Consider the following 23,239-nt stretch of genomic DNA (forward strand, 5'->3'; position numbering starts at 1 on the left):
ACTATACATTTTTTATTTCATTTGTATAAAAATCCAGAATAGCCAAATTCCAAGAGATAGAAAGTGGATTAATGACTGCCAGGGTCTAGAAATAAGAAAACAGGGAGTCACTACTAATGGGTTTGGGCTATCTTTCTGTGATGATGTTATATATGTTCTACAGTTAGATAGTGGTGATGATTGTACAGCTTATGAATATGCTAAAAACCATGAATTTTACACCATGGAAGTGTGGATATTATGGTATGTGAACTGTATCTCAATAAAGATTTAAAAACTCAGTCCTGAGTTAAGCGTCTTTAAAAAAAAAGTTAATCCTGCTATGTCTAGAGAGATGACTGTCTAGGGCACAAAGATAAAGTGAAAATTTATTTTCATAAAAATCTTTTATGCATTAAACATTTTTTTTACTGTGTGTACATATTATCTATGAAAAATTAATTTTTAAAAGTCAGTATTATTCATTTTTTATATATGTGGAAAGTTTTTACTCGAATACTAGAGCAGATCCTTGTTGCCTTGGAGAAAATTCTGTGGCCATATATTTTACATAATTGAAAAAGGGTGGTTATCAATGAACCCTTTGTTAGAAAACATTGAGATGGTTTTAGAAGTTCCCAGTCATCCAGAGTTGCAGTTGAAAATTCTGATTCTAACTTGATTTCTATTCCTTTGTAGATATTCTGCCTTTTCTATTTAGAAGCATTTAGCATTCTCTTGAAGCTCAGATATTTCAGCACCATCTTTTTATATGTCTTTAATATTGTTTTCTTCTGAATATCTCTGAAAACGTTAACTATTGTGAGATAACATGAGCCATAGACTCTACAATGAATTAAGTGATCACAAATGACAGCCGTTTGGCTAGCTGCTGGCTCCAGCCCAAATCAGTATTTCTTATTTCATCCTAATAGTGATAAAATAATAATTTTCATCCTGCCATAGCAAGCATTGTCACCAAAGATTTGCCTTCAATAGGCAGCTTATTCCTGGCTATTACATTTAATACTGTAAATAAATTTTTTTATCACTGCATCTGTATCTATTTTCCACTGTTAGTAAATTGTCTGTGCTTCCCCGGTGGCTCAGTGGAAAAGAATCTGCTTGCTAATGTAGGAGATTCTGGTTCAGACCCTGGGTTGGGAAGATCCCCTGGAGAAGGAAATGGCAACCCACTCCAGTGTTCTTGCCTGGGAAGTCCCATGGACAGAGAAGCCTGGTGGACTACAGTCCACAGGGTTGCAAAACAGTCAGATTTGACTTAATGACTAAACCTCAACAATAAATGAAGTCATCACTGCCTTTTGACAAACACCAAGTCAAAAAATCTTTAATTTTCATGGTTGAGTTTTATTTATTTATTTTCTGAACACCTTTCTCTAGCAAGCATTCATATCAAAGTAGATTTTAGTAGAAGAAACAGAAACCATTACAAGTATTTTATACTGAAAAAAAAAATTGGTACATGCAAAATCATTAGAAGGACTGAAAGAGTGAAAGTCGGTAATCCAAAGAGGCTGTGAGTTTCAAAACCGTACAACTGTAGCTATGATCTAAAAGTCAGAAAACAAAGTGCAGCTATTGTTGCTGATCTTTTCCAGAGCTCGTTCTCCACCATGACGTTATGCATTTGAAAGTGGTGAGTAGATGCCAGAACATAGATTCTACTTTCACAGAAAATGGATTTTGTTTTGCTACTGCTACAGCTGAAAGAAGGTGGCCTCTGTGTCCTTTCACCTTCTAAATCTATGATGTACATGAGACCTGATATATATGAATTATATAATTGTCTTAAAGATTTTTAAAAATCTAAATCCTCTTATGTTGTTAGTTTCACTAAAATATTCATGGTTGCCTCTATGTTTATATACATAGAATAGGCAGATTTGGTAGCCCGAATTTTTGTATGTTGCCTAAATAAGAAGTCCTGTTCACCTGGCAGATAAAAGAATGTGAGTTCTGTTTATAGATGTCCTCACTCTGATCATTACGGTGGGCAGGAAGAAGATCAGTGATGTAGGGAGAGTACATGTGACTAGGCTCTTTTTCATGATTTATGAGTGATTTTGTATGCTGGATCTTCCTATTTCTTATGACAGCTCATGGCACTAGGTTAATTATCCTTCTTTCTCCTATAAACCTGGTGCCCATTCTGGTAATTTCTGGAATCAGACTTCTTACTTAATAAAAATGAACTTGAAGTTATATTCTGGGGAGAAACACTGTTTTCAGGCCCTCTACAAATGGATTGCTATGAAACATTTTTTGCCTTCTTATGAATTAGCTGGAGAAGGAAATGGCAACCCACTCCAGTGCTCTTGCCTGGAGAATCCCAGGGACGGTGGAGCTTGGTGGGCTGCCGTCTATGGGGTTGCACAGAGTCAGACATGACTGACGCGACTTAGCAGCAGCAGCAGCATGAATTAGCCAACCTATTTATCCAAGTCTTAGCTCTTCTCACAGGCCTTATTATCTGTCATTTGAGGGTTATACAAGGACTTCTGAAAAAACTCATTTCAGTGACTCATCTCTTTCACCCAGATGAGATTAAGCACTTTTTAGTAAGGTGGATTTTGTTGGCAATTTGAGCCTACCTCCATAACTGTTAACATTCTCTTCTACTCTCAAAAGTTTGCTTGTGACACTCTGCTAAGATTTATAGCAGAGTTATGGTTTTTTGGCTTTATTTATATTTATTTTTTTCCTGTAATTTCAGTGAAATTTGGGGAGAGTAGGAATGTAACTGACATGTTCCATTATGTTTTGTGAGCCAGATCTGTTATCCTTCAGTCAGTTCAATTATTCAGTCATATGACTCTTTGTAACCCCATGGAATGCAGCATGCCAGGCTTCCCTGTCCATCACAACTCCCAGAACTTGCTCAAACTCATATCCATCGAGTTGCTGATGTCTGTTATCCTTAGGTTTATAACAAATTGATTTCCACTTTTCTGGTTTCTTAAAATACTAATCAGGACCTACAGCTTCTCTCTCAAATCAGATAATACAATTCAACTTTTTTCATTTCTTGTTTTACTTTCCCCACACACTCCATCTTTTTATCTCCAAGTATCTTGAATTTGGTTACAAATCATTTTGAATTATGACACTTCCTGAAAGCCATCTAAGGACCAGATGCCACCTTTGGATACTGAGAAAACAAGTGGCTTCCATTTGAGGGGGTTTCGTGATAACTTCATACCAACTTTACACATTCCTACTTTATACAAGGAGGCACAAGAAAGATACTGAAACGGGAAAGAGTTTACAAAGAGTTTACTAACAGTTTACAATTTTGGAAAGGAAGTTTCCTCAGTATGATAGAAAGGTTTGAGTGGATACATAGCAGTGGTGGTTTGGGTCAGGGAATTAAAGGTCAGAGAGATCAGAAGGTCAGAGACGTTGCATTTTTAGCAGTGATGTGGAACACAGAAATATGAGGTTGCAATAACTACAGTTGTGGTGGAATGTCTTGAGGCATTCAAGGTAGCCCAGCTTTCAGGGAATCTGACTAGTCATCTCTATTCCTCTATTCATTCTGGATATTTGCTTATGTCCTTTCTTTGGTCTGGAACTTGCATCTCTTTTTCTCTCTTCTCCCGCCCAGTTCAGACACTATATCTGGAGCTAAATGGGACTTTTGGACTTAATCTGGTGGTCCAGTGGTTAAGAATTCATTTGCCAATGCAGGAGACACAGGTTTCATCCCTAGTCTGGGAAGATTCCACGTGCCCTGGAGCAACTAAGCTCATGTGCCACAACTACTGAGACCAAGCTCTAGAGCCTGCAAACCTCAGCAAGAGAAGCCACTGCAATGAGAAGCCCACAGACCACAAGGAGAGAGTGGCCAGCTTGCCGCGACTAGAGAAAGGTGCACAACAACGAAGACGGCACAGCCATAGATAAATAAAATTTTAAAAATCAAAGAAAAAAAAAAAGCTTTCTTTAGGAAGACTTCTCTTAGCATGTGTACTTTTTCTCTGGCAGCCCTTTTCACAATAGGTAGTAATTGCTCACTGACTTATTTGTATCCTCAACTATATCTTAAGCTCTGGCAGGGAAAAGATAACTTTCTTGGTGAAGGTACAGCCTCTATGTAATCATCCCCTAAATTGTACTCTGTAAGTATTTATTACTTTTTCAAATTTAGTATTATAAAATTCAATTACAGTTCACAAAAGAATTCAACATGTTTTCTTTAAATAATAAGTGCCCCTACTGTATTGCATGATTTGCTTCTTATATATTTCATTTACAGTCCTTCCTAACTCTGTATTTTCCCATGTCACAAACATTACTACTCAATATATATCTGGGGAATACATAAACTGAATCAGCTTTATTTTCTTACTTTCTCCTTGATATAGAAACACGTAAAAAGTGTTAACACTGCTCAGATTCTAACATTTTAACATTGTTTTTAAAAAACAGCTAACCTGTATATGAATAAACGTGGCATTTGAAACTGCTGAAGGACTGAAATCCAATTGTACGTACTCTCCTCATACTTTTATGGATTTAAAAATTCATCTTAAAAAATATATTATCTAAGTGTATGCAAAGCACTATTCCACATTCATGGAACACACACACTGCTCTGTCTTCTCAGAAACAAACACTGACCTCCTACTTATTTGGACTGAGGGCCCAGCATCAGGGATTTGCAGGCAGAGGGTTTGGGGAGGCTCTCTGTTCCCGCTCGGCATTACTCGGCTCCTCTCGGCTCTCCCTCGGCTTCGCGTTCGTCTTCATTCGGCTCCGTTCGGCTCCTCCTCTCGGAGATACAGCCGAGGCGACTCGCGCGCACGCGCTCTCAGCTTCTGCTGCTTTTAGGGCCGCTCTCTAGCTCCGGTTTTTACTTCCTTCTCTTCAGAGCTGTATCCGGGTCGTTGTTTTCTCTATTGTCTTAGGCAACCGGCCTCGGAGTGTGCAGATTCTGGGTCTTTTGTTGCTTTTGTTTGCGGGATAATAAAGTTTTTCTTTCCTTTATATATTTTTTTTATCTAAGCGTTTTAACGGGGTAAATTAACTCCTCAGGGCTGCCGGGTTGGCCGCGCTGCCTGGGCCGGAGGGCGCCTTTGGCCAGGGAGCGCCAAAGGAAGGCGCTCGAGCGGCCGGGGTCGGTTCTGCTAGGACCGGGGGGCCGGGGGGCGGGAGGGGAGCGGCGGGGCTGCACCTGGGGCGCCCCGGTCAGGTCCGCGGCGCCGCCTATTTTTAATAGCATCTTTTGGACTTATTTCCTTGGTCTCAGTCCTCGACCTCGGCGCTGCCTGTGCTATCGCAGCCTCTCCTAGGTCTCCTCCAAACGACCACCTCGGATTCCTTAGTAAGTGTGTCGGAGGCGTCCGCGGGGAGACAGATCCATTTCAGTCCAAGAAGTCGGGGCCGGCGAGGGCAGGGCGGGGGTGGGAGAGTCCTGTGGGAAGATGTACCCTCCGCGGACGCTCCCCCCTCCACGATCCGTCGGAATGGACATAGCTTTTTATATTCCCTGGGCTTTGAATTTTTTATTGACTGTTAACGATGTCTTAGTGAGGGATTACAGAGAGCAAGTCTCAGAAGCAAGATGTTCAAGAAGGCCAGTTTTGATTTTTGTGCCCTGGGCTCGTACTTGCTGCGCCTTGGGGCTGAACCTGCCCATGGAGCTGGCCGGCCAGCCCCAATATTCCCACCCCAACCTTCCACCGCACCATTTGCCGAGAACTGAATTAAGACAAAGATTTGCGCCACCTGCAGGAGGTCATCTGTACCTTCTTTCAGCACCACAGCTCTCCCTCGCGCTTGGTGTGATTATGAATGACGATGTAATGTTTTTCTTTTAACAGTGGATCGCAGCTCCAAGAGGAGGCAGGTGAAGCCTTTGGCAGCTTCTCTGCTAGAAGCTCTCGATTATGATAGTTCAGATGACAGTGATTTTAAAGTTGGAGATGCTTCAGGTAAATGTTTATTTCTCGCTTCCCTTTTCCCACCTCTTTGGAGTTGGGCTGATTTTCAGACGTTGCTTAAAAAGAATGGATTTTAATTAAAATGTCAAGATAAAGTTAAAGCACATAAACTTTATTTTGTCTGTTTGATTTCCTACATGTCCCTTAGAGCGTGTCACTGGATAATACTATCACTACTTCTGTTATTGTTGCTACGTATCAGATAACTGTCAGAGAAGGATTTATTTCAAAGATGCAGTAGTATTGTAAATCACCTATACCTCAATAAAGGCTTCCCTGGTGGCTCAGTTGATAAAGAATCCGCCTGCAGTGCAGGAGACCCCAGTTCCATTCCTGGGTGGGGAAGATCCGCTGCAGAAGAGACAGGCTACCCACTCCAGTATTCTTGGGCTTCCCTTGTGGCTCAGCTGGTAAAGAATCTGCCTGCATTGTGGGAGACGGGTTGGATCCCTGGGCTGGGAAGATCTACTGAAGAAGGGAAAGGCTACCCACTCCAGTATTTTGGCCTAGAGAATTCCATAGGCTGTAGAGTCTACGGGGTCACAAAGAGTCGGACACGACTGAGCAACTTTCACTTGCATACCTCAATAAACACCAAACAAAAAGACACAGTGGAAACCAGAAAGACACAAGATGCAGAAGTGTTTTCTCTGTTGTTTACTTAAAGATACATTTACACTTCCTTTATGGACAGAGTGGGGAAAAATCTAGAGCTAATCTTAAAGTAGAGTACCGTTCTGAGAGTAATAGGAGCCTTGAACCGCCAAGGAAGAGTTTGTCTTTTCAGACTGCTTGGCACCCTCTGAAAGGAGTTTTGCTTTTTGTCTATTAGCTCCCTTACCAGCGCAAAATTGACATAAGTAAAAAGTTGTACTTTGGTAGGTGCTGGACTCTGTCAACTGGGCCGTTAAAAATCTGAGCTACAAAGCATGAATGCTTGCTAATTTTATTTTGTGATTTTAAAAATAAACTTAAAAAAATTTCATAGGGTGATACACACAACTGAAATCATATAGTAACATTGTACACAATTGAAAAATGGAAACGTATGTTTTCCCTTTTATCTTTTGTTCATTGTAATTCAACAGACATATCTACATAAGAAGTTTTCATTGCTGGAATCTGAGAAATACAAATTATGTTTAAATATTTTATGTGAAAAATAGAAGTACACATGAACAATAAAAATTCCTTAGTTCTGCCCCTTTTGACAGAAATTTAAATCAAGTGAGAAATTGAAATCAAATTTAAATTTAAATCAATTAAAGGATAATTGATTTTATCCTTTTAAAGGTTTTAAATTATTCTTCTAGAGAATTTTCAGTGCTTAGTCCTATTTCTCTCCTGATTTTTTTTTTTTTTTCCTGCGAGATGTGGTAGGAAGGGATGAAATTTGGTTGTGTTGTGTTACTATTTTACTTTTAATAGCTCAACAGGAACAGTTTACATTGTGATTTACCAACAACTTTTTGTTTCCATAATCTTACTTAATTTTTACAATAACTTTGGAAGAGATACTATTTTACAGATAACAGGGACACCGAGTTTAAAGAATTTGCATGAAGCCACTTAGCCTAAATGCATCTAGTCCAGTTCTTAGGATTCTCAACATTTTTAATGCTTTCACTGCTTAGGCCCTGAAAGTGGATAGATGTAGTCTTAAGTTGAAACTATTGTACTTTCTTATCAAGGTGACTAATTGAGGTTACTCCCAGCAATCAAAAGTTGTAAAGTTTATCTTGTTTAATTTTTTTACTCCTTTGTTTTTCAGCTCTTTCATCTCTCACTTGGTTTACTGTTGTTTGGTATTTCCAAAGGGGAAAAAAGGAAGGGAAAGAAGTAAAATCTAAACCTATGTCAGTGCTCTTGTTGAAAACTGGCAGAAAGGGATATTCTTTGCTAGAATGCAGCTTTGGTTTGTCATGTTGAGATTGTAAACTGACAAAAATGGTTGGGTCTCAGAAATTATGACTTACTAGAATACAGTTAGGGAAAAACTCCAAAGCTTAATTTCTTTTACGTATTCCATAATTAATTTTATGATGGTAAATTCTGACTTTGTATATAATTTTTCTCGTTTTATTTATTGAGATGTAGCACTTCTCTTTACAAGGGTTAAAATAATCTAATGATACAAATTGCTTTCTCAAAATAATTTTTTGATATCAAGCTAAATAGAGACCCCCTCACCTTGTTAAATTTTAATCATGGTTGACGTGAATTATCTGTTATTTGTGAAAATGGTGAGTTTTGTTAGGTTGATAATTTTTTTAGTCTTCTGAAGTAATTAAAAATATATACTTTCAGTTGTCTAGTCTGCTATGCTTGTAATTTCCTTCCTGGGCCCCAAAGGTCACATATTTGTTTGTGCAGCTCTTGTTATCATAACTGAGAGTTTAGTAGAAAATGATTTTTTTTTAAAATGGGTAATAGTAGAAATTGAATTGTATTTTCCACTCGTGGTTAAGGTGTATTGTCTCCCATAGCTGACATGCTGGCTTATCTAGACGACCAGTGCTTCCTGTTTGAATCCTTTCTCTTCTCTTTGTAAGACAGTTGGACTCTTATAGGAAATAAGACATTTGAGTTATCACTGTTTTTCAAACATGTTGAAGTTGTGGAATCCCAGCCCTACTTAGTAATAGGCAATTAAACTGGAGGTGAAAAAATGGTAACTGAATAGTAATAATCTTTAATAATAGTCTTTCTGATCATAGCTTCTATTAAAGCAGTCTTTAATAATCACTAACTCTGGACTTCTCTGGTGGTCCAGTGGTAAAGACTCTGCATTTTCAATGCAGGGGTTGCTGTTTCAGTCTTTGATTGGGGAACTAAGATCCCATATGTTTCATGGCCAAAAAAAAAGACTCCTACAAAGTTGTTAAAAATGACTAACTCAATAAACTGTTGACTTCGTTCAGACTTAATGTTACAATGGTTAGAGTGGTGGGCCTCAGTTTTTTAATTGGATTCTATGAATTTCTTCCGGTATTCATTTTGAATTCTGAAATTCTGACTACAAAACTTTGTGTTTCTGTCTGGCTTTAAGAATAAATATTGAAATTTCTGAAAACTGATTACCCTTGCAGATAGACATAATTTTTATGCTTCTCAGATAAAATAGAAAAAGATAAAATTCAGAAAAGAGCTGCCAATAAACTTGGCAAGTTATTATCAACAGTTAAGTGTTATTAGCTTCTACCTTTAGAAAAGTATGAGCTGAAAATAGACCATCTTTTATTTTATCTCTAATGTAAAAGTAGGACTAAATCTATCATTTTTGATTGAGGACAATCACTAAATAAATTTTCAAATTAATCCCAAAATAACGTGTAAGCATATCAAATTTATGGTGGTTACCACCAGAAGAACCATATGTTAGCTGGTACCCTATGAAATTAATCATTTTATAGGACTAAAGGCAGTTGATTATTGGCAGTTTCATAGTTTGGCTTAAACTGACTATATCTGAGACTATGACTTAAGATGGGATAGGAAACATTTAAAGTAGGATTGAATCTGCCTACAGTGCAGGAGACCTGGGTTTGATCCCTGGGTTGGGAAGATCCCTTGGAGAAGGAAATGGCAACCCACTCCGATATTCTTGCCTGGAAAATCTCATGGACAGAAGAGCCTGGTGGGCTGCAATCCATGGGGTAGCAAGGGTCAGACACAGCTTAGTGACTAAACCACCACATGCAGCTGGAATAATGTTGAAGATAAATGCATGTACTATGTTTATTAAACAAGATAAAATAGCACTGCTGTGTCTCCCCAACCCTTAGCCAAAGTAAGATGGTTAACTTTAGCTCTTGAGCCATAGTTTTGTTGTTGTTTAGTTGTTCAGTCGTGTCCGACTTTGTGACCCCATGAACTGTAACCTGCCAGGCTTCTCTGCCCATGGGATTTTCCAGGCAAGAATGTTGGAGTGAGTTGCTGTTTCCTTCTCTAGGGGATCTTCCCTACGCAGGGATTGAACCCGCATCTTCTACATTGGCAGGCAGATTCTTTACCACTGATCCACCAGGGAAGCCCATCGTTAGTTTGGTTGGTCCAAATTGCCAGAAAACAATTTAACCAAAAGATTGAGACTAGATTTTGCCTTGGTAGTATTTTCTGCTTAACTGACTTTGGCTAATGAGCAAATCTGGTTTTTCATTAACCAACTGTTACTTTGCTTAAAAGCTCTTTGCTGGATGTTATGGTGAATTCACAAAGAAATAATAAATACTGGAATAATTAAATACAAAAGGAGACAGATATTATAAAGCATGATCTAGTTCCAGTCTTTCAAAGGAGATGGGATTACTTTAGACTGGCTTGATTTAGAAGATTCACTGAGGAGATGAGGGTTGAACTAGGAAGTGAAAGAGTCCCAACCTAGGTGAGGGAAACACTAGGTGTTAAAGAGTGTGGAGGATGGTAAATATTATTTACATATGGAGATCAGAATTTGAATAAAAGAACAGTAGAAGAGATGAGCCTGGGAAAATAGAATGAGGTCAAATTGAGATTTTACATGTCAGACCGGGGTTCTTAATCTCAGCAACACTGTCATTTTGTTTTGGTTAATTCTTTGTTGTGGAGGCTTGTCCTTTGTATTGGAGGATATTTAGCAGCATCTCTGTCTTCTACTAACTGCCTTTAACATCTACCCTACCTAACTCCTATCCCAGCCCTGCCCTTTTGTGGCAACCGTTATATCTAGACATTGCCAAATGTTTTCTGTGGGACAAAATTGTACCCACTCGAGAACCATTGGTCTGGATTTACCCAGAAAATACAAAGTGCCACAAGTAGAACTAGAGTAAACAGTAGAAGATGAGTTGTGTTGACTGGCTTTTTGAAAAGAAACATACTAGATTAGCTTACAGTGTCCCCAGGATGATAACTGAATGACTACTAGACTGGTGATGTGTCTGTTACCTGTTGTATATGTGTATAATCCTAATTATTGTTACATCAGCTCAATAAACAGAATAGTTAAATAATTAAGATTGATGAACAAAGATGATTGTTTATATTGCAAAGCTACCATAAAACTGAATTAAATCATTCTGATTTAATTACTTAATATTTATTAACTATTCTAATATTCTATTATTTAATTTATTCTATTATTTAATATTTATCATGGAGAAAACATAAGCATTGAATATTGTGAAGGGATTCTTTAAGGTTGAGTTCTAATTTCTTTATCTGTAAAACATTTAACTGTCTGTTAGTGGAAATAGCTGTTGCTTGCAGAGGTTCTGATATATTTGAGAAAGGTTACCATTAATTTAGGGCTTCCCTGGTGGCTCAGAGGTTAAAGCATCTGCCCCCAATGCAGGAGACCTGGGTTTGATCCCTGGGTTGGAAAGATCCCCTGGAGAAGGCAATGGCAACCTACTCCAGTATTCTTGCCTGGAGAATCCCGTGGATGGAGGAGCCTGGTGGGCTACAGTCCACGGGGTCTTAAAGAGTTGGACATGACTGAGCAACTTCACTTCACCTCACCATTAATTTAACTGACTAGGAGATAGAGATTTCAATTTTAAAGTTTTTTTTTCCTAATTAAAAATTTTTTTATTGTAGAATTAGAATTAATTCTATTCCTGTGTCCACAATAGCTGTATTTGAAATATCTGGTTTATTTCTCTAGTCTATTATTGCTTTTTTCTTTTTTTTTTAATGGTTGTAAAAGTGATGACTTGGAACATTGTTTGAATAGGAAATTTTTCATTGCAGTCTACAAAAATACAATTATAGATAGCCCAGGACTCTGATTTTTCTCATTGTCATTATTACTAAGTAATGCCTGTGACTAAACATTATTTGTCTCCATCCCCCAAGTGCATATGTACCAAAAAGAAGTTACAACTAATCAGTTGAAGTTATTTTTCAGAAATCAGAGAAAAGTAAAATTTGAAAATTCCTGATCCCCTGCAGTTGGAGTATGGCTAATGTGTTATATTTGGAGAATGGAGGGTTGGGTAAGCTACTAGGATTGAAATTTGTGGGAAAATCTCAGATTCTTCTAATAATGTTAACAAATGTAAAACATTTAATTAATCTGTTTAAGATTCTGCTTTCTATTCAGGCATGATAAGAAAACAAAAACAGATTCAAAGAGTACTTTTAAAAATAATTTATTGGCATTGGCAAAAACAACCAAAACAAAATTGCAGAAATTCTTGACATTTTGAAAAATTTCCAACTAATGTTTACCAAAGTTGGATTGGTCTTGGTTTTGATCAGGAATCCACATTTGTGCCTCACTTGATCATTTTTTTTTTCTATCTACTATTATGTTTTTACTGGTAAAAATTATTAGGAGTACTTTTTAATTAAGAAAAAATTCTACAAGGTTAATCCAGAAGAAAAGTACCTTTTCTCCATTTCACAGCTCTCTTAATTATAATTAATTATATCTACTTATAATTAATTATAGTTATCTGCATTGCTTTCAGGATGTTCCAGTTTTCTTTCATCAGTATGCACAAAGATCCGTCTTTGCCTCTGAAGCATATGATTAACTCTGCTTATTATTTATTTTATCTTTATCTGAAAATGAGCTTCACTGGTGGCTCAGAGGGTCAAGAATCTGCCTGAAATGCAGGAGACCTGGGTTTGATCCCTGGGTCAGGAAGACCTCTGGAGAAGGGAATGGCTAGTATTCTTGGTTGGAGAATCTCATGGACAGGAGCCTGGTGGGCTGCAATCCATGGGGTCGCAGAGTTGGACGCTACTGAGCAACTTTCACTTTACTTTCACTTTTATCTAAAATTACCTAGGAACTTTTTTTTTTTTTATCAGAAGTATTTTTTTCTTGGTAGTTTGAGTCTAATAGTTGTGAGTGGTATGAAAAAATCACCATTTTTTTTTCTTTAATGATTTGTAGAGCTGTTGGACTTCCCCTATTTGTGTTACTGGGTCCACACTCTTCTTAAAAATTTGCTTACAAATTCAAAGATGTTTCCTATGTTTGACATAAACTTATTTGATGATAAAATCTGACTGGAACTGATAGGAGTTTATTTGTAGTGTTTACTTATCTTACGTAAATCTTTATACTTTTCACTGCAGAAATAATGTATTTGATTATACGATAGTACCATAGACCCCACCGGTGGTGTTAGTGTAATATATTGTGCATGCACCATGCTATGTTTGCAAAATCTGGGGGAAAAAAAATCTAAATTCTGAAACACATCTGGCTCCAAAAGTTTCAAACAAAGGATTGTTGGCTGACATTATATTACTCTTGTGGCCTTTGCAAGATTGTTCAGGTTGAGAATGCTTTTTTCACTGCAGTCCTGAATGAGATATAGGCACTGTATGATAATCCTGAGATTGACAGTGCTTTTACAGGCTCAGTCAGCATCGACTAAATGTTAGTCTGTGTTTTTTTATGTGATTTAACTTTCAGGATTTTCTTCATCAGCTGTGTGTAAAGGATTTCTGAGATATTTTAGAAACCAGATACTAATAACAGACAACTTTTTTTACTTTGAATGGCCAGGTAATTATAGAGGCTAATGCTGGTTGAGTTAACAGAAATTAAAATGGTGCAAAAATATGAATTTTTTCCATGATTTTATGATTACCCTTTTTGTGGTTATAGGTACAAAATATTCATCACCCCACAGATTTTACTATTGATGTTGGCTACGACCTGGTTATTGACTGGTTTGTTTCCTACTTCTTCCTGCTCTCCTTCCACAAATATTTTAGATTCTTATTTATTTGATTATATGTAAAGAGGCTTGGAATGCTACTGAATAGTGTTGGTCTAACAGGGTGTGGACTGCCCTAGGCAGGGATGGATAGCACTTGCTAGGAAGCTTATGGTCCTGCATGAACTCTTAATATCCTCAGCCTATCTTTTCAGTGACAACTGTGCTTGCTCTTGTCTAAGACGGATTCGTTTTTAAAAAATGCACTAATTTCTTTCAATCTAGGGGCTCTAGTCGTTAATGCCTAGAACCTTTGGAAGTTTAGGTGACTCTTTTGTTGATATGAACAGTATCCTAATAAGCAGAAAAGTGGATAACTTAAATATCTTGCAACCTCCATTTTCTGTGCCATTGCTATTGTCTGTTTTTCCCTTGTGTATTTGGTGCTCCTAAATTTGATTGGTATATTAGAGATGTGGTATAGGTTGACTGTCATAAATATCTAGGTTCACTTTTGCTAGGTAGAGTGAGATAAATGAAACAGGTTTTTTTTTGGCGGGGAGGGGGTCAGATTTTTCTTGCTCTGAATGTGACTCCATGTTTGCCAATCCATGTAATTTAGGAAAGAAAGATGTAAGAGAAGAATATAATCTATATTATAAAGTTAAAATCAAGTGCTCAATTTAAAAAGAAGTACCTTTACTTTCAGAAAAAAAAATGCCTCTAAAGTACCAAGTATAGTGTGAGACGTATGACACAAAATAGTGGTCCTCGTTTTAAAGCATGTTTTAATTTAGAGTTACATCTATTCATCTTCATTAGTGCTATACTAAACTAGAATCATATCAACTTCATTGATTTATTATTTAATCAGGTTGGGAATGTCTACCATTCTTTGACTTAACTTTGTTTATATTGTTTTGCAAGTTACTCACAAATTTTGGTGGTTTCATTTGTGTCAGCGTTGTGTGTGTGTGTGTGTATGTATATACATATGTGTGGTTTTTTTTTTCTCATATTTTCAACAGATTCTGAAGGGAGTGGTAATGGAAGTGAAGATCCTTCAAAGGACAGTGGAGAAGGTTCCTGTAGTGATTCTGAAGAAAACATTTTAGAGGAAGAACTGAATGAAGACATTAAAGTAAAAGAAGAGCAACTTAAAAGTTCTGCAGAGGAAGAAGTGCTGTCATCAGAAAAACAGTTAATTAAGGTGGAAAAGAAAGAGGAGGAAGAGAGTGGAGAAAGGCCTCGGAAGAAAAAGGAAAAAGAGAAGGAGAAAGAAAAGGAAAAAGAGAAGGAGAAGGAGAGAGAGAAGGAGAAAGAGAAAGCAACAGTATCTGATAATGTGGCTGCCGCTGCCGCCTCCGCCACGCCAGCCACGAGCCCTCCTGCTGCTCACACGTGTCCTGCAGGCCCCGCTACCACGGCTGCTGAGGAGCAAGTCAGCGAGCCAAAAAAGTGGAACCTTCGTCGGAACCGACCACTTTTGGATTTTGTTTCGATGGAAGAGCTGAATGACATGGATGACTACGACAGTGAAGATGACAATGATTGGCGACCCACTGTAGTGAAAAGAAAGGGAAGATCTGCGTCTCAGAAGGAAGGAAGTGATGGAGACAATGAGGATGATGAGGAGGAGGGAAGTGGCAGTGATGAGGACGAGAACGATGAAGGCAACGATGAAGATCATAGCAGTCCCGCCAGTGAAGGGGGCTGCAAGAAGAAGAAGAGTAAAGTTCTTAGCAGAAACAGTGCTGATGATGAGGAACTGACCAATGATAGCCTGACACTATCTCAGAGCAAGAGTAATGAGGTAGATCAACCCAATTTTTATGATATCTGTCTGTCTGGGGAAAAGGGAATTCTTCTCTAAACCATTCTACCCATTATATTAAGTGGCTTCCTTGAAAGCCTGTTCTTAGCTGTGGGAGTGAATGAGCACCCTAACTGTAACATTTATTCATTTGGTCAGCCCACTTTTATTGAGTATCTCCTATTTGTCACCGTCCTCAAGGAGCTCATAATCACCGTTCTCAAGGAGCTCAGTCTAAACTTAAAGAAATATTTTTATGTCCATACCCTTGGGAAATGGTAGAGTTTTTTCCATTGTCTATCCCGTCAGTCCATTGTTCGTTGGACTGCTAAATGATCCTGAGTGGGTTATGAAAACAAAGATCACCTTTCTTTCAACTTAGTTGTATCCATATCTGCATAAAAATTTAGAGTACTTCTAAGAGTACTTTCAAGTAGAGCAACAAAGAATTTAATTGTCTCAGGCTTTTAGAGATTCATTTTAAAGGTAATTCCTTTTTTAGTTGTGGCACCCACCTGAATAGTCACCAGAAATCATTGCTTTAGGTGTGTGGAAGTAAATACAAATTATATATTTACGTATATTTAGTGAATAAGGTCTCTCTACAAAGAAATGAAAACAAACATTCTATGCTAAAACAAACATTACTATAATAAAACTACAATAATGACTCAGTTCTTCCACTTGAAGTTCTACTACTGAAAGTTAGGTTTATCCATTGGGCCCAAGATGCAACATTCAAGACTCTTCAAACACATTTGTATCTCTTTGTCTGTGTGTTTATGTATATGTTTTTCTTCAAAAGAAAGACTGAATTGTTGTCTTACATGTAGATGTACCTGTTACATCACATGGAAGAACTATAATGATTGTCTGTCATTCCATTAATGTGTTGATAGTCATGAAAACTCACTTCTTTAACAAGCACTTAGTTTTGGTTTTTTCGTGTTATTGAATAGATTAAACTGGTAGAAAGATTTTCCTTTTGTGCTTTATTTGTTCTTTTACATTTCTTCTGATTACAAGTTTTACATAACAGTGATTTTCTAGTTTAAATGTCATTTGAAAATTTGATGTTTAACCAAAATAGTATGTAGCAGATTAGGAGGTAGGTGTTAAATGTCAGCAGAGATGAAGCAGTAGTTGGTGTTTTAGATTATAACACTGGTTAACTTCTAGGTTGCCCGTTTTCCTAAGAAGAATGTTGCCTGATTCCAGTGCTTTCCTAATTCTTATCTTTAAATAAAGGAAAATTGTCATTTGGAATATAGCATACTATTCATAATGATGTAGCAAGACAGTCTGTATTTGCAATTTAAGGAAACAGAAGTATGGAAAATCCAGTTGTTCGTAATTGATTTAAGCATGTATCCAATTTATTTTATAGCACTTTATGCTGATCTGTATCTCCTTAGTTTACCTTTGGCAGTATCACTTTCTTCATTTTTATTGGCATAACAACCATACAAGAGGCTGGCTAGTGATAGGGGGAATTATGCTAAGGTGTGAGGGAATGTCTAGATATTTGCCATGTAAAATCTATGTAAATTATTCAGTTGTTAATAATCTGTACCACGTAACAAATTGCTTGAGAGATTGTAGACTGTGTTTTATGATACATATAAAGGTGACATGTGCTGTTTAATTTTTCTCTACTAAACAGAAGAGATTTTGGTAAATAATGGGGCTTTATTTAGGTTAACAGTCCCTAAGGAATGAGATTCCAGAGGACTTCTTGGATAAGTGCTTTGATAAAGTTGTAAAGGAAGTGCTTCTTATAGTAACTAAATTAATTCTTTTTGTGTTAATTTATGTTAATTTTCCTTTTGTTCCACTCTGCGTAGAAATGTAGAAGACCTTACGGAAGATTAATTTTCCCTCAATAATAATCTCCCTGAAACCTTGATAACTGTTTTTTTCCAAAACTGTTTTTCAAACTCCTCAATTATTTTTGATGATTCTGGTTCTACGTAAATGTCATTCAAATTAATGTTAAATTTTAATAGAAAACTAATAAATTCAGTTTATCATATATTTTAAAATTTTCTATTTGTATAATCTTGATTTTGTAAAAAGATGACCAAAAATAATCCTTGTTGTCTGACCAGTGTTTGAATTTTAATCTTCCTGGTTAATTTAGGTAGTGATACCTTGCCAAGTATTCATCAGTTAATACCTATATATCTGATTATATTTGAAGTTTTATTTTTCTATGCTTTTACTTTGTTTCAAATACTACTTTGTAGTAGAGATAGCTAAAAATGTAGTTTTAGAATACAGAATAGAATTGTATTTAGCTTATAAGCAGGCAGATTTTTTTTTTTTCTTGGCTTCTGTCAGGTGCTTTTTTAGGGCTGTGATATTGGGTATTGCATAAATGATGCCCAGGAACTTTCATAATTTTGAAATTTTTTACAGGCATTTGACATTCTTTTTGGAGGAATTTTATAATTATTGGCTCTTAATGGTCTTACTGTGTGTATGCTGTAGGCCTTGAAATGCTCTAGAGCAGTGATTCTCAAATTTTTGGTTCAGAATACTCTTAAAAATTGAGGACCATAATTATTATTTATATAAGTTATATCTTTTGATATTTGCCATTTGCAATTAAAACTCAGAAATTGAAAAAAAAAATGTAAAGAAGCATAGAAGTTGTTGGATTGGTGACACCATCCCATGTCATGTAACTTCTGGAAATCTTCATCATATACCCATAAGAGAGTGAAAAGGCAAATATCCATAGTATTTATCTTTTAGAACCCCTGAAAGAGAGTTCCCTAGACCACAGTTTGAGAATTACTGTTCAATAATTGGGCATTTGATAACCTGCATTTTCTTCACATGGGCATATCTTTATCAGTGGCATTATGGCATTTTTTTTTTTAAATTTAAGGGCAATCTCAACAGTACTCTTGGAATATGGTTACATGTCTTTTTCATAATTTTATTTTGAAGTTTCTGAGATTCACTAAGGTTACCTTACCTTTTAGTTTTCTGAAGTAAGATTTTTTGGGGGAGGGCTGTATAGTATTTTCAGATAATGGTTCCTGGACTTTGAAACAGGCACTTTCGGTAAGAATTAATCATGATAGAACATCATCTTAGAAATCTTCAGGTGGAAGTTTTTTTTTTTTTTTTTCCTGATAAAAGGCTCTGTTATGTTAAATGGATTAGATGTCTTGCCCTGTGAAGAAATAGCAGTTGTTATCTGAATTTTCCTAATTTTCCGCATTTTTGTCTCTTTGTATTTAATTTTTAGTAAGAGTCTGCAATGATGGGTATCAACCAAAATTGCCAGTTAATTTTGTTTTCCCTGCCTCTAAATGATAATGTGTGTAGAGAGAAAATGGAATAGAGATATAATTAAGACATTTACTGTTTTTCTGAGCAAAAATAGACAAACAGGAAAATAATAGATTTAGAGCTACCTAGAGCTACCTATTGATGCTCATTTTTCTGATCCATAGACATTTATTTATTTCCCACATGGGTAAATCTTTTTTTCAAGGGCTAATTAGTAGTTGTAATTCCACCAGAGAAATACAGGCAGAGTGCATTAACATGAGTAGCTTCTCAGTCATCAAACTCTGGTCATTTGCTCACTCTTTATTTGATCTGTTATTTTTTTAATCTTGATGTGGTATTCTTTAAAAAAAAAAAGGATTTACCATAGGAAAATATTTAAACTAGCAGTGCTTATTGAGACATAACTTTCCTTTTGGAATTCCAAGGAAGATTCCCCATGTAGTAAATGGTCAGCTCATATTTCTCTTTTTGGACCATCTTCAAAGTACAGAAGAAGGGAGAATGGGAATGATCATTTATTGAATACCTAGTACGTATCAGGAACGTTTTTGCCATGTGTTTTCTTGTTAATTCTTACAAGAACTTGATGAGGTAGGTATTATTTTTGTCATCCAGTTTTACAGATGAGAAAGCTTTAGCTTTGAAGTTTTGGGATGAAAATCTGGGTAGATTTTTCTTTTGTTCACTGTACTAAATTACTTTAAAACATGAGTTTTCTTTTTAGGAAATTTTAACCTTATTTGCTAGCCACGTGCAATGCCTCACACTACTTTGGTTTTATAACAAAAGGAGTAAAGTATAGAATTTTAAAGTGCGAGAATTCTCAAGAGAAGTGACATTGCCTCCTTGTTAACTTTTGCAGTATTTAGTGATTTTTTTTGTCTAGGTCAGCTGCAAGTTTATTAATTACACAGAAAATATCTTGAAAGAATGTTATTAATTATGACGGTCATGTCATTCAGATGTTATTTACAAATTGCTGTTGAAATTACTCTGAATGTTACCTGTGGATATTGGTCAGTTTAAAAGAATATAGAAACATAAAAATGTTAACATGAAATAATATATTTAATGAATGTGTGATATGGAACTAATTTATTTTGTTTCTGAATATGGTTAGGTTCTTAAATGAAAATATATAGACTCAGATGTCATCTTTTATTACATGTAATGCTAAGCCCAGTGTATTAAATGGCAGACATCATTATCTTGTTAATTTGCATTTAAAGTTTGAATTCATGCTGCAGAAGGTTTAAATTAAATGGAGCACCCTCTTCCTTTTTTTTTAAAATATATTCCTGAATGCATTTTCCTTTCTCCTTTCATGTTGCACTTAACTAGGTGTTCACTAGGTATTTCTTGACAAAAGGCTAATAGAGTAGTCTGACTCTTCTAGCAGTCAGTCTGGATTCTTTTTTAGATGATTTTCTGTGCCTGTATACACCAATTTCCAATGCAGACTTTCATGGATCTGTCATCCACCAGTTTGATGACTCTGGAAATTCTAGATTCCCCAGCACCAAAGGAATTTAGTCTGTAACTATGCCATCACATACATATTTGCCTATATGTTATCTTGAATTGATTTTTAAAAATTGTTTAATATGTGTGTGTCTTGTCTCCCCTAGATAGGATTATAAGCTTGCTAAGTGTAGGAACCATTCTTACATTTTTAAGACTCATATAGAATTAGTGATTACTTGTGGATTAATTTTACCTTTCTCTGAGTTTCAGGGGTCAGGCTATATCCAGAATGGCAAAGCAGATGAAGAGTTGTTGGTTATAAGCTTGGTTTTGTATTTACTTGGGAAGAGAGAATATAAAACTTGGAGAGAAGTGAAAAATTAGAAAGAGGGTTCTTAGAGGGTCCTTTAACAGGGATATACTTCTCAAATGTGGTGCACTTGGGAATTACTAAAGAAATGGAGTATGCAGCATAATTTTGGAAATGCACAAAATGATTTAAGGTGAGAATTTATTAAAATTACCTTTTAAATATGTGATTTTCTGATATTTTATTATTAGGACTCGCTGATTCTTGAGAAGAGTCAAAACTGGAGTTCTCAAAAAATGGACCATATTCTGATTTGCTGTGTTTGTCTTGGAGATAATAGTGAGGATGCTGATGAAATAATTCAGTGTGACAATTGTGGCATTACAGTTCATGAAGGTAATTTTGCTTTGTTTTGCTTCCTTTTAGAAATGACTGGTTGACACTGCATTTGTATAAGTAATATCAGCTGTTTTACATATGTACTATACTAATTTTTCTATAATATTTTATTATACTTAACCTGAAATAAGACGAACTGAATTTTCAAATTATGATGGGTATTATTTTTTCAGATTAGGTTCATTTAAAATGTGTTTTAAAATAATCAAAGTAGATTATTACTATATATAAATCATTATTTCTTTGAAGGTCAATACTATGATATTTTCTTTCATGGCATTATTTCTAGTTTTTAATTGAAATTTAGGTATAGGAAAAAATCTAGTATGTTCGTATAGTAGAGTGCATTTTTAAAAAAGGTACAGTTGAGTCAAGTGGTATATAGTTTCTTCTTTCATAGTTATAATTTTTAAGTTGAAAGGGGAATTTGTAGAGATCATCTTTTAGAATCTGAAATAGGAGCCATTGTAATACACTGAAAGTATTTTTCCTGATTATGAATTTTGAACCTTTTTAATGTAATTTTTGTTGTATTTTATTTAAAATTTTTTATTTTGAGATAATTTCTGACTTGTGAATTTGTATGCTCTTCACTAAGATTTGCCAGATGGTGATATCTTGCTATATATGTTTTATCTTCTCTCATATAAAAAATTTTCCCTCACCTCTGAGAGTAAGCTGTAGACAAAATGTTCAGCTCTGCCTCTAGTGCCTTACTGTGTATTTCTTAAGGACAAAGATCAAGGACATTCATTCTCTTACAAAGTCACATAATTATCAAAGCCAGGAAGTCACCATTGGTAGAAAACTGTTGTCTAGTCTATGACTGTATTCACATTTTGCCAATCATCCCAATGATATTGATTCTAGCAAAATAAAATCCAGCATTATGAGTTGCAGTCAGTTGTCATATCTATTTAGTTTCCTTTAATCTAAGTCTTTGTGGTTCATGCCATTGACATTTTTGAAGAATACAGGCCAGTTCTTTGATAGGATGTCCTCAATATTGGGATTTTCTTACGTTTTCTCCTGATTAGGTTCAGGTGCTAACCTGATGCTTTTGGCAGAAGTGCCTCTGAAGTTATCTTGTGCTCTCACGACCTACTGAAAAACAGTGTTTCTGTGGCCTTGCCCTTACCTGCCTTTCTGGTATTGCCACCTCCTCCCAAATAATTTTGGGTATCTGCTGGACTTCTGAGACTTGTGGGGCTTGGACTTCTTTAACCAGTCCTCTTGTCTTCATATGAAGCTCCCTGCCCTTGCTGCTAAGACTCACTGTTGGAATGTCTCCTGTTGCTGTTATTTCTTTTTTTTTTTTCAGTAGTGTTTGTTTAGAACTTTCTGAGTGCTAGGCATTCTGTAGGTTTCAGGCATGTAAAATAAACAATATAGACAGTGCTGACCTTATGGAGCTTAATGCATAGTAAGAGACAGGAATGAAAATATAACACAGTAATATATATCAGGTGGTGGTCTGGACTGTGGGCAAAAATAAAGTAGGAAAAGGAATATTAGGAATGCTATGAATGGGGGTTGTTGAGTGGGCAGGTGAAAGTTTCTATTTATAAAAGCTTATAAGGAAAATCCTCTCTGATAAGGTGATCTCTGAGCAGTGACCTGAAGCATGTGAGTAAGCAAGCCATGTGAATATCTGGGGAAAGAGCACTCCAGAATGAGGGAGTAGTTAGTGTAAAGATGTTGAAGTAGGAACATGTCTGGAGTGTTTGTATGATGACGTGGAGGTTAGCGTGGCTAGAAGTGAGGGAGTGAGCTGCTTAGTGGTGGAGGCAGAGATAAGGGCAAACCAGGTGGGGCCTTGTAGGTCATAGATTTCAGATTATACTGAGATGGATATGGGAAGAGCTGGGTGAACTTTAAGCAGAGGATCACGACGATATGATTAATGTGTTGGAAGAATCACTGCTGGGGTGAGAGCAGACCGAAGTGTGTCTAAAGTGGGAATCAGGGAGACCATTTTGGAGACCATAGCAGTGATCCAACAGAGGAATAGGTTTACAGGTAGATAGTAAAAGTTTGGTTTTAAACTTTGAGAGTTGAGGTAAGATATAGGGGCTGGTGGGGTAAATTTGGGACTGATCAGCCTGCAGATGTTTAAAACTGTGAGCCTGAATGTGCTGTCTAGGGAATGGCATAGTGCTTTGAGCACTTCAAGAGGAGTGGAGGAGCACAGGGCCAGTGAGATTGGAGAAGAGCCTTGAGTAGTGGCCTGGAGTAATGAAAAGTTTTCAAAATAGATTGTAACTGTCAAACACTGTTTTTAGAGTAAGATGAAACCTGGCTTATGGGAAATGACCCTAATGCATGGTAAACTCCAAGTCACTAC

At 36.4% G+C, this 23,239-nt stretch overlaps 1 protein-coding gene across 5 annotated transcripts in view; it reads left to right on the forward strand.

Annotated features, from left to right (window-relative positions):
* Window positions 1–4,777: 4,777 nt before the first annotated feature.
* PHF14 (PHD finger protein 14) overlaps window positions 4,778–23,239 on the forward strand; it is a 238,970-nt gene continuing 220,508 nt past the window's right edge. For all 5 annotated transcript variants that reach the window (XM_069586619.1, XM_069586621.1, XM_069586622.1 and 2 more), the window contains exons 1-4: window positions 4,778–5,326; window positions 5,826–5,936; window positions 14,632–15,416; window positions 20,748–20,892. In XM_069586619.1, coding sequence (XP_069442720.1) covers window position 5,326; window positions 5,826–5,936; window positions 14,632–15,416; window positions 20,748–20,892 — 1,042 coding nt within the window. In that variant the 5' untranslated portion in view covers window positions 4,778–5,325. The remainder of the gene's footprint in view (window positions 5,327–5,825; window positions 5,937–14,631; window positions 15,417–20,747; window positions 20,893–23,239) is intronic.

Source organism: Ovis canadensis, chromosome 4 (assembly GCF_042477335.2).
Source record: "Ovis canadensis isolate MfBH-ARS-UI-01 breed Bighorn chromosome 4, ARS-UI_OviCan_v2, whole genome shotgun sequence".
Taxonomy (NCBI): Eukaryota; Metazoa; Chordata; class Mammalia; order Artiodactyla; family Bovidae; genus Ovis; species Ovis canadensis.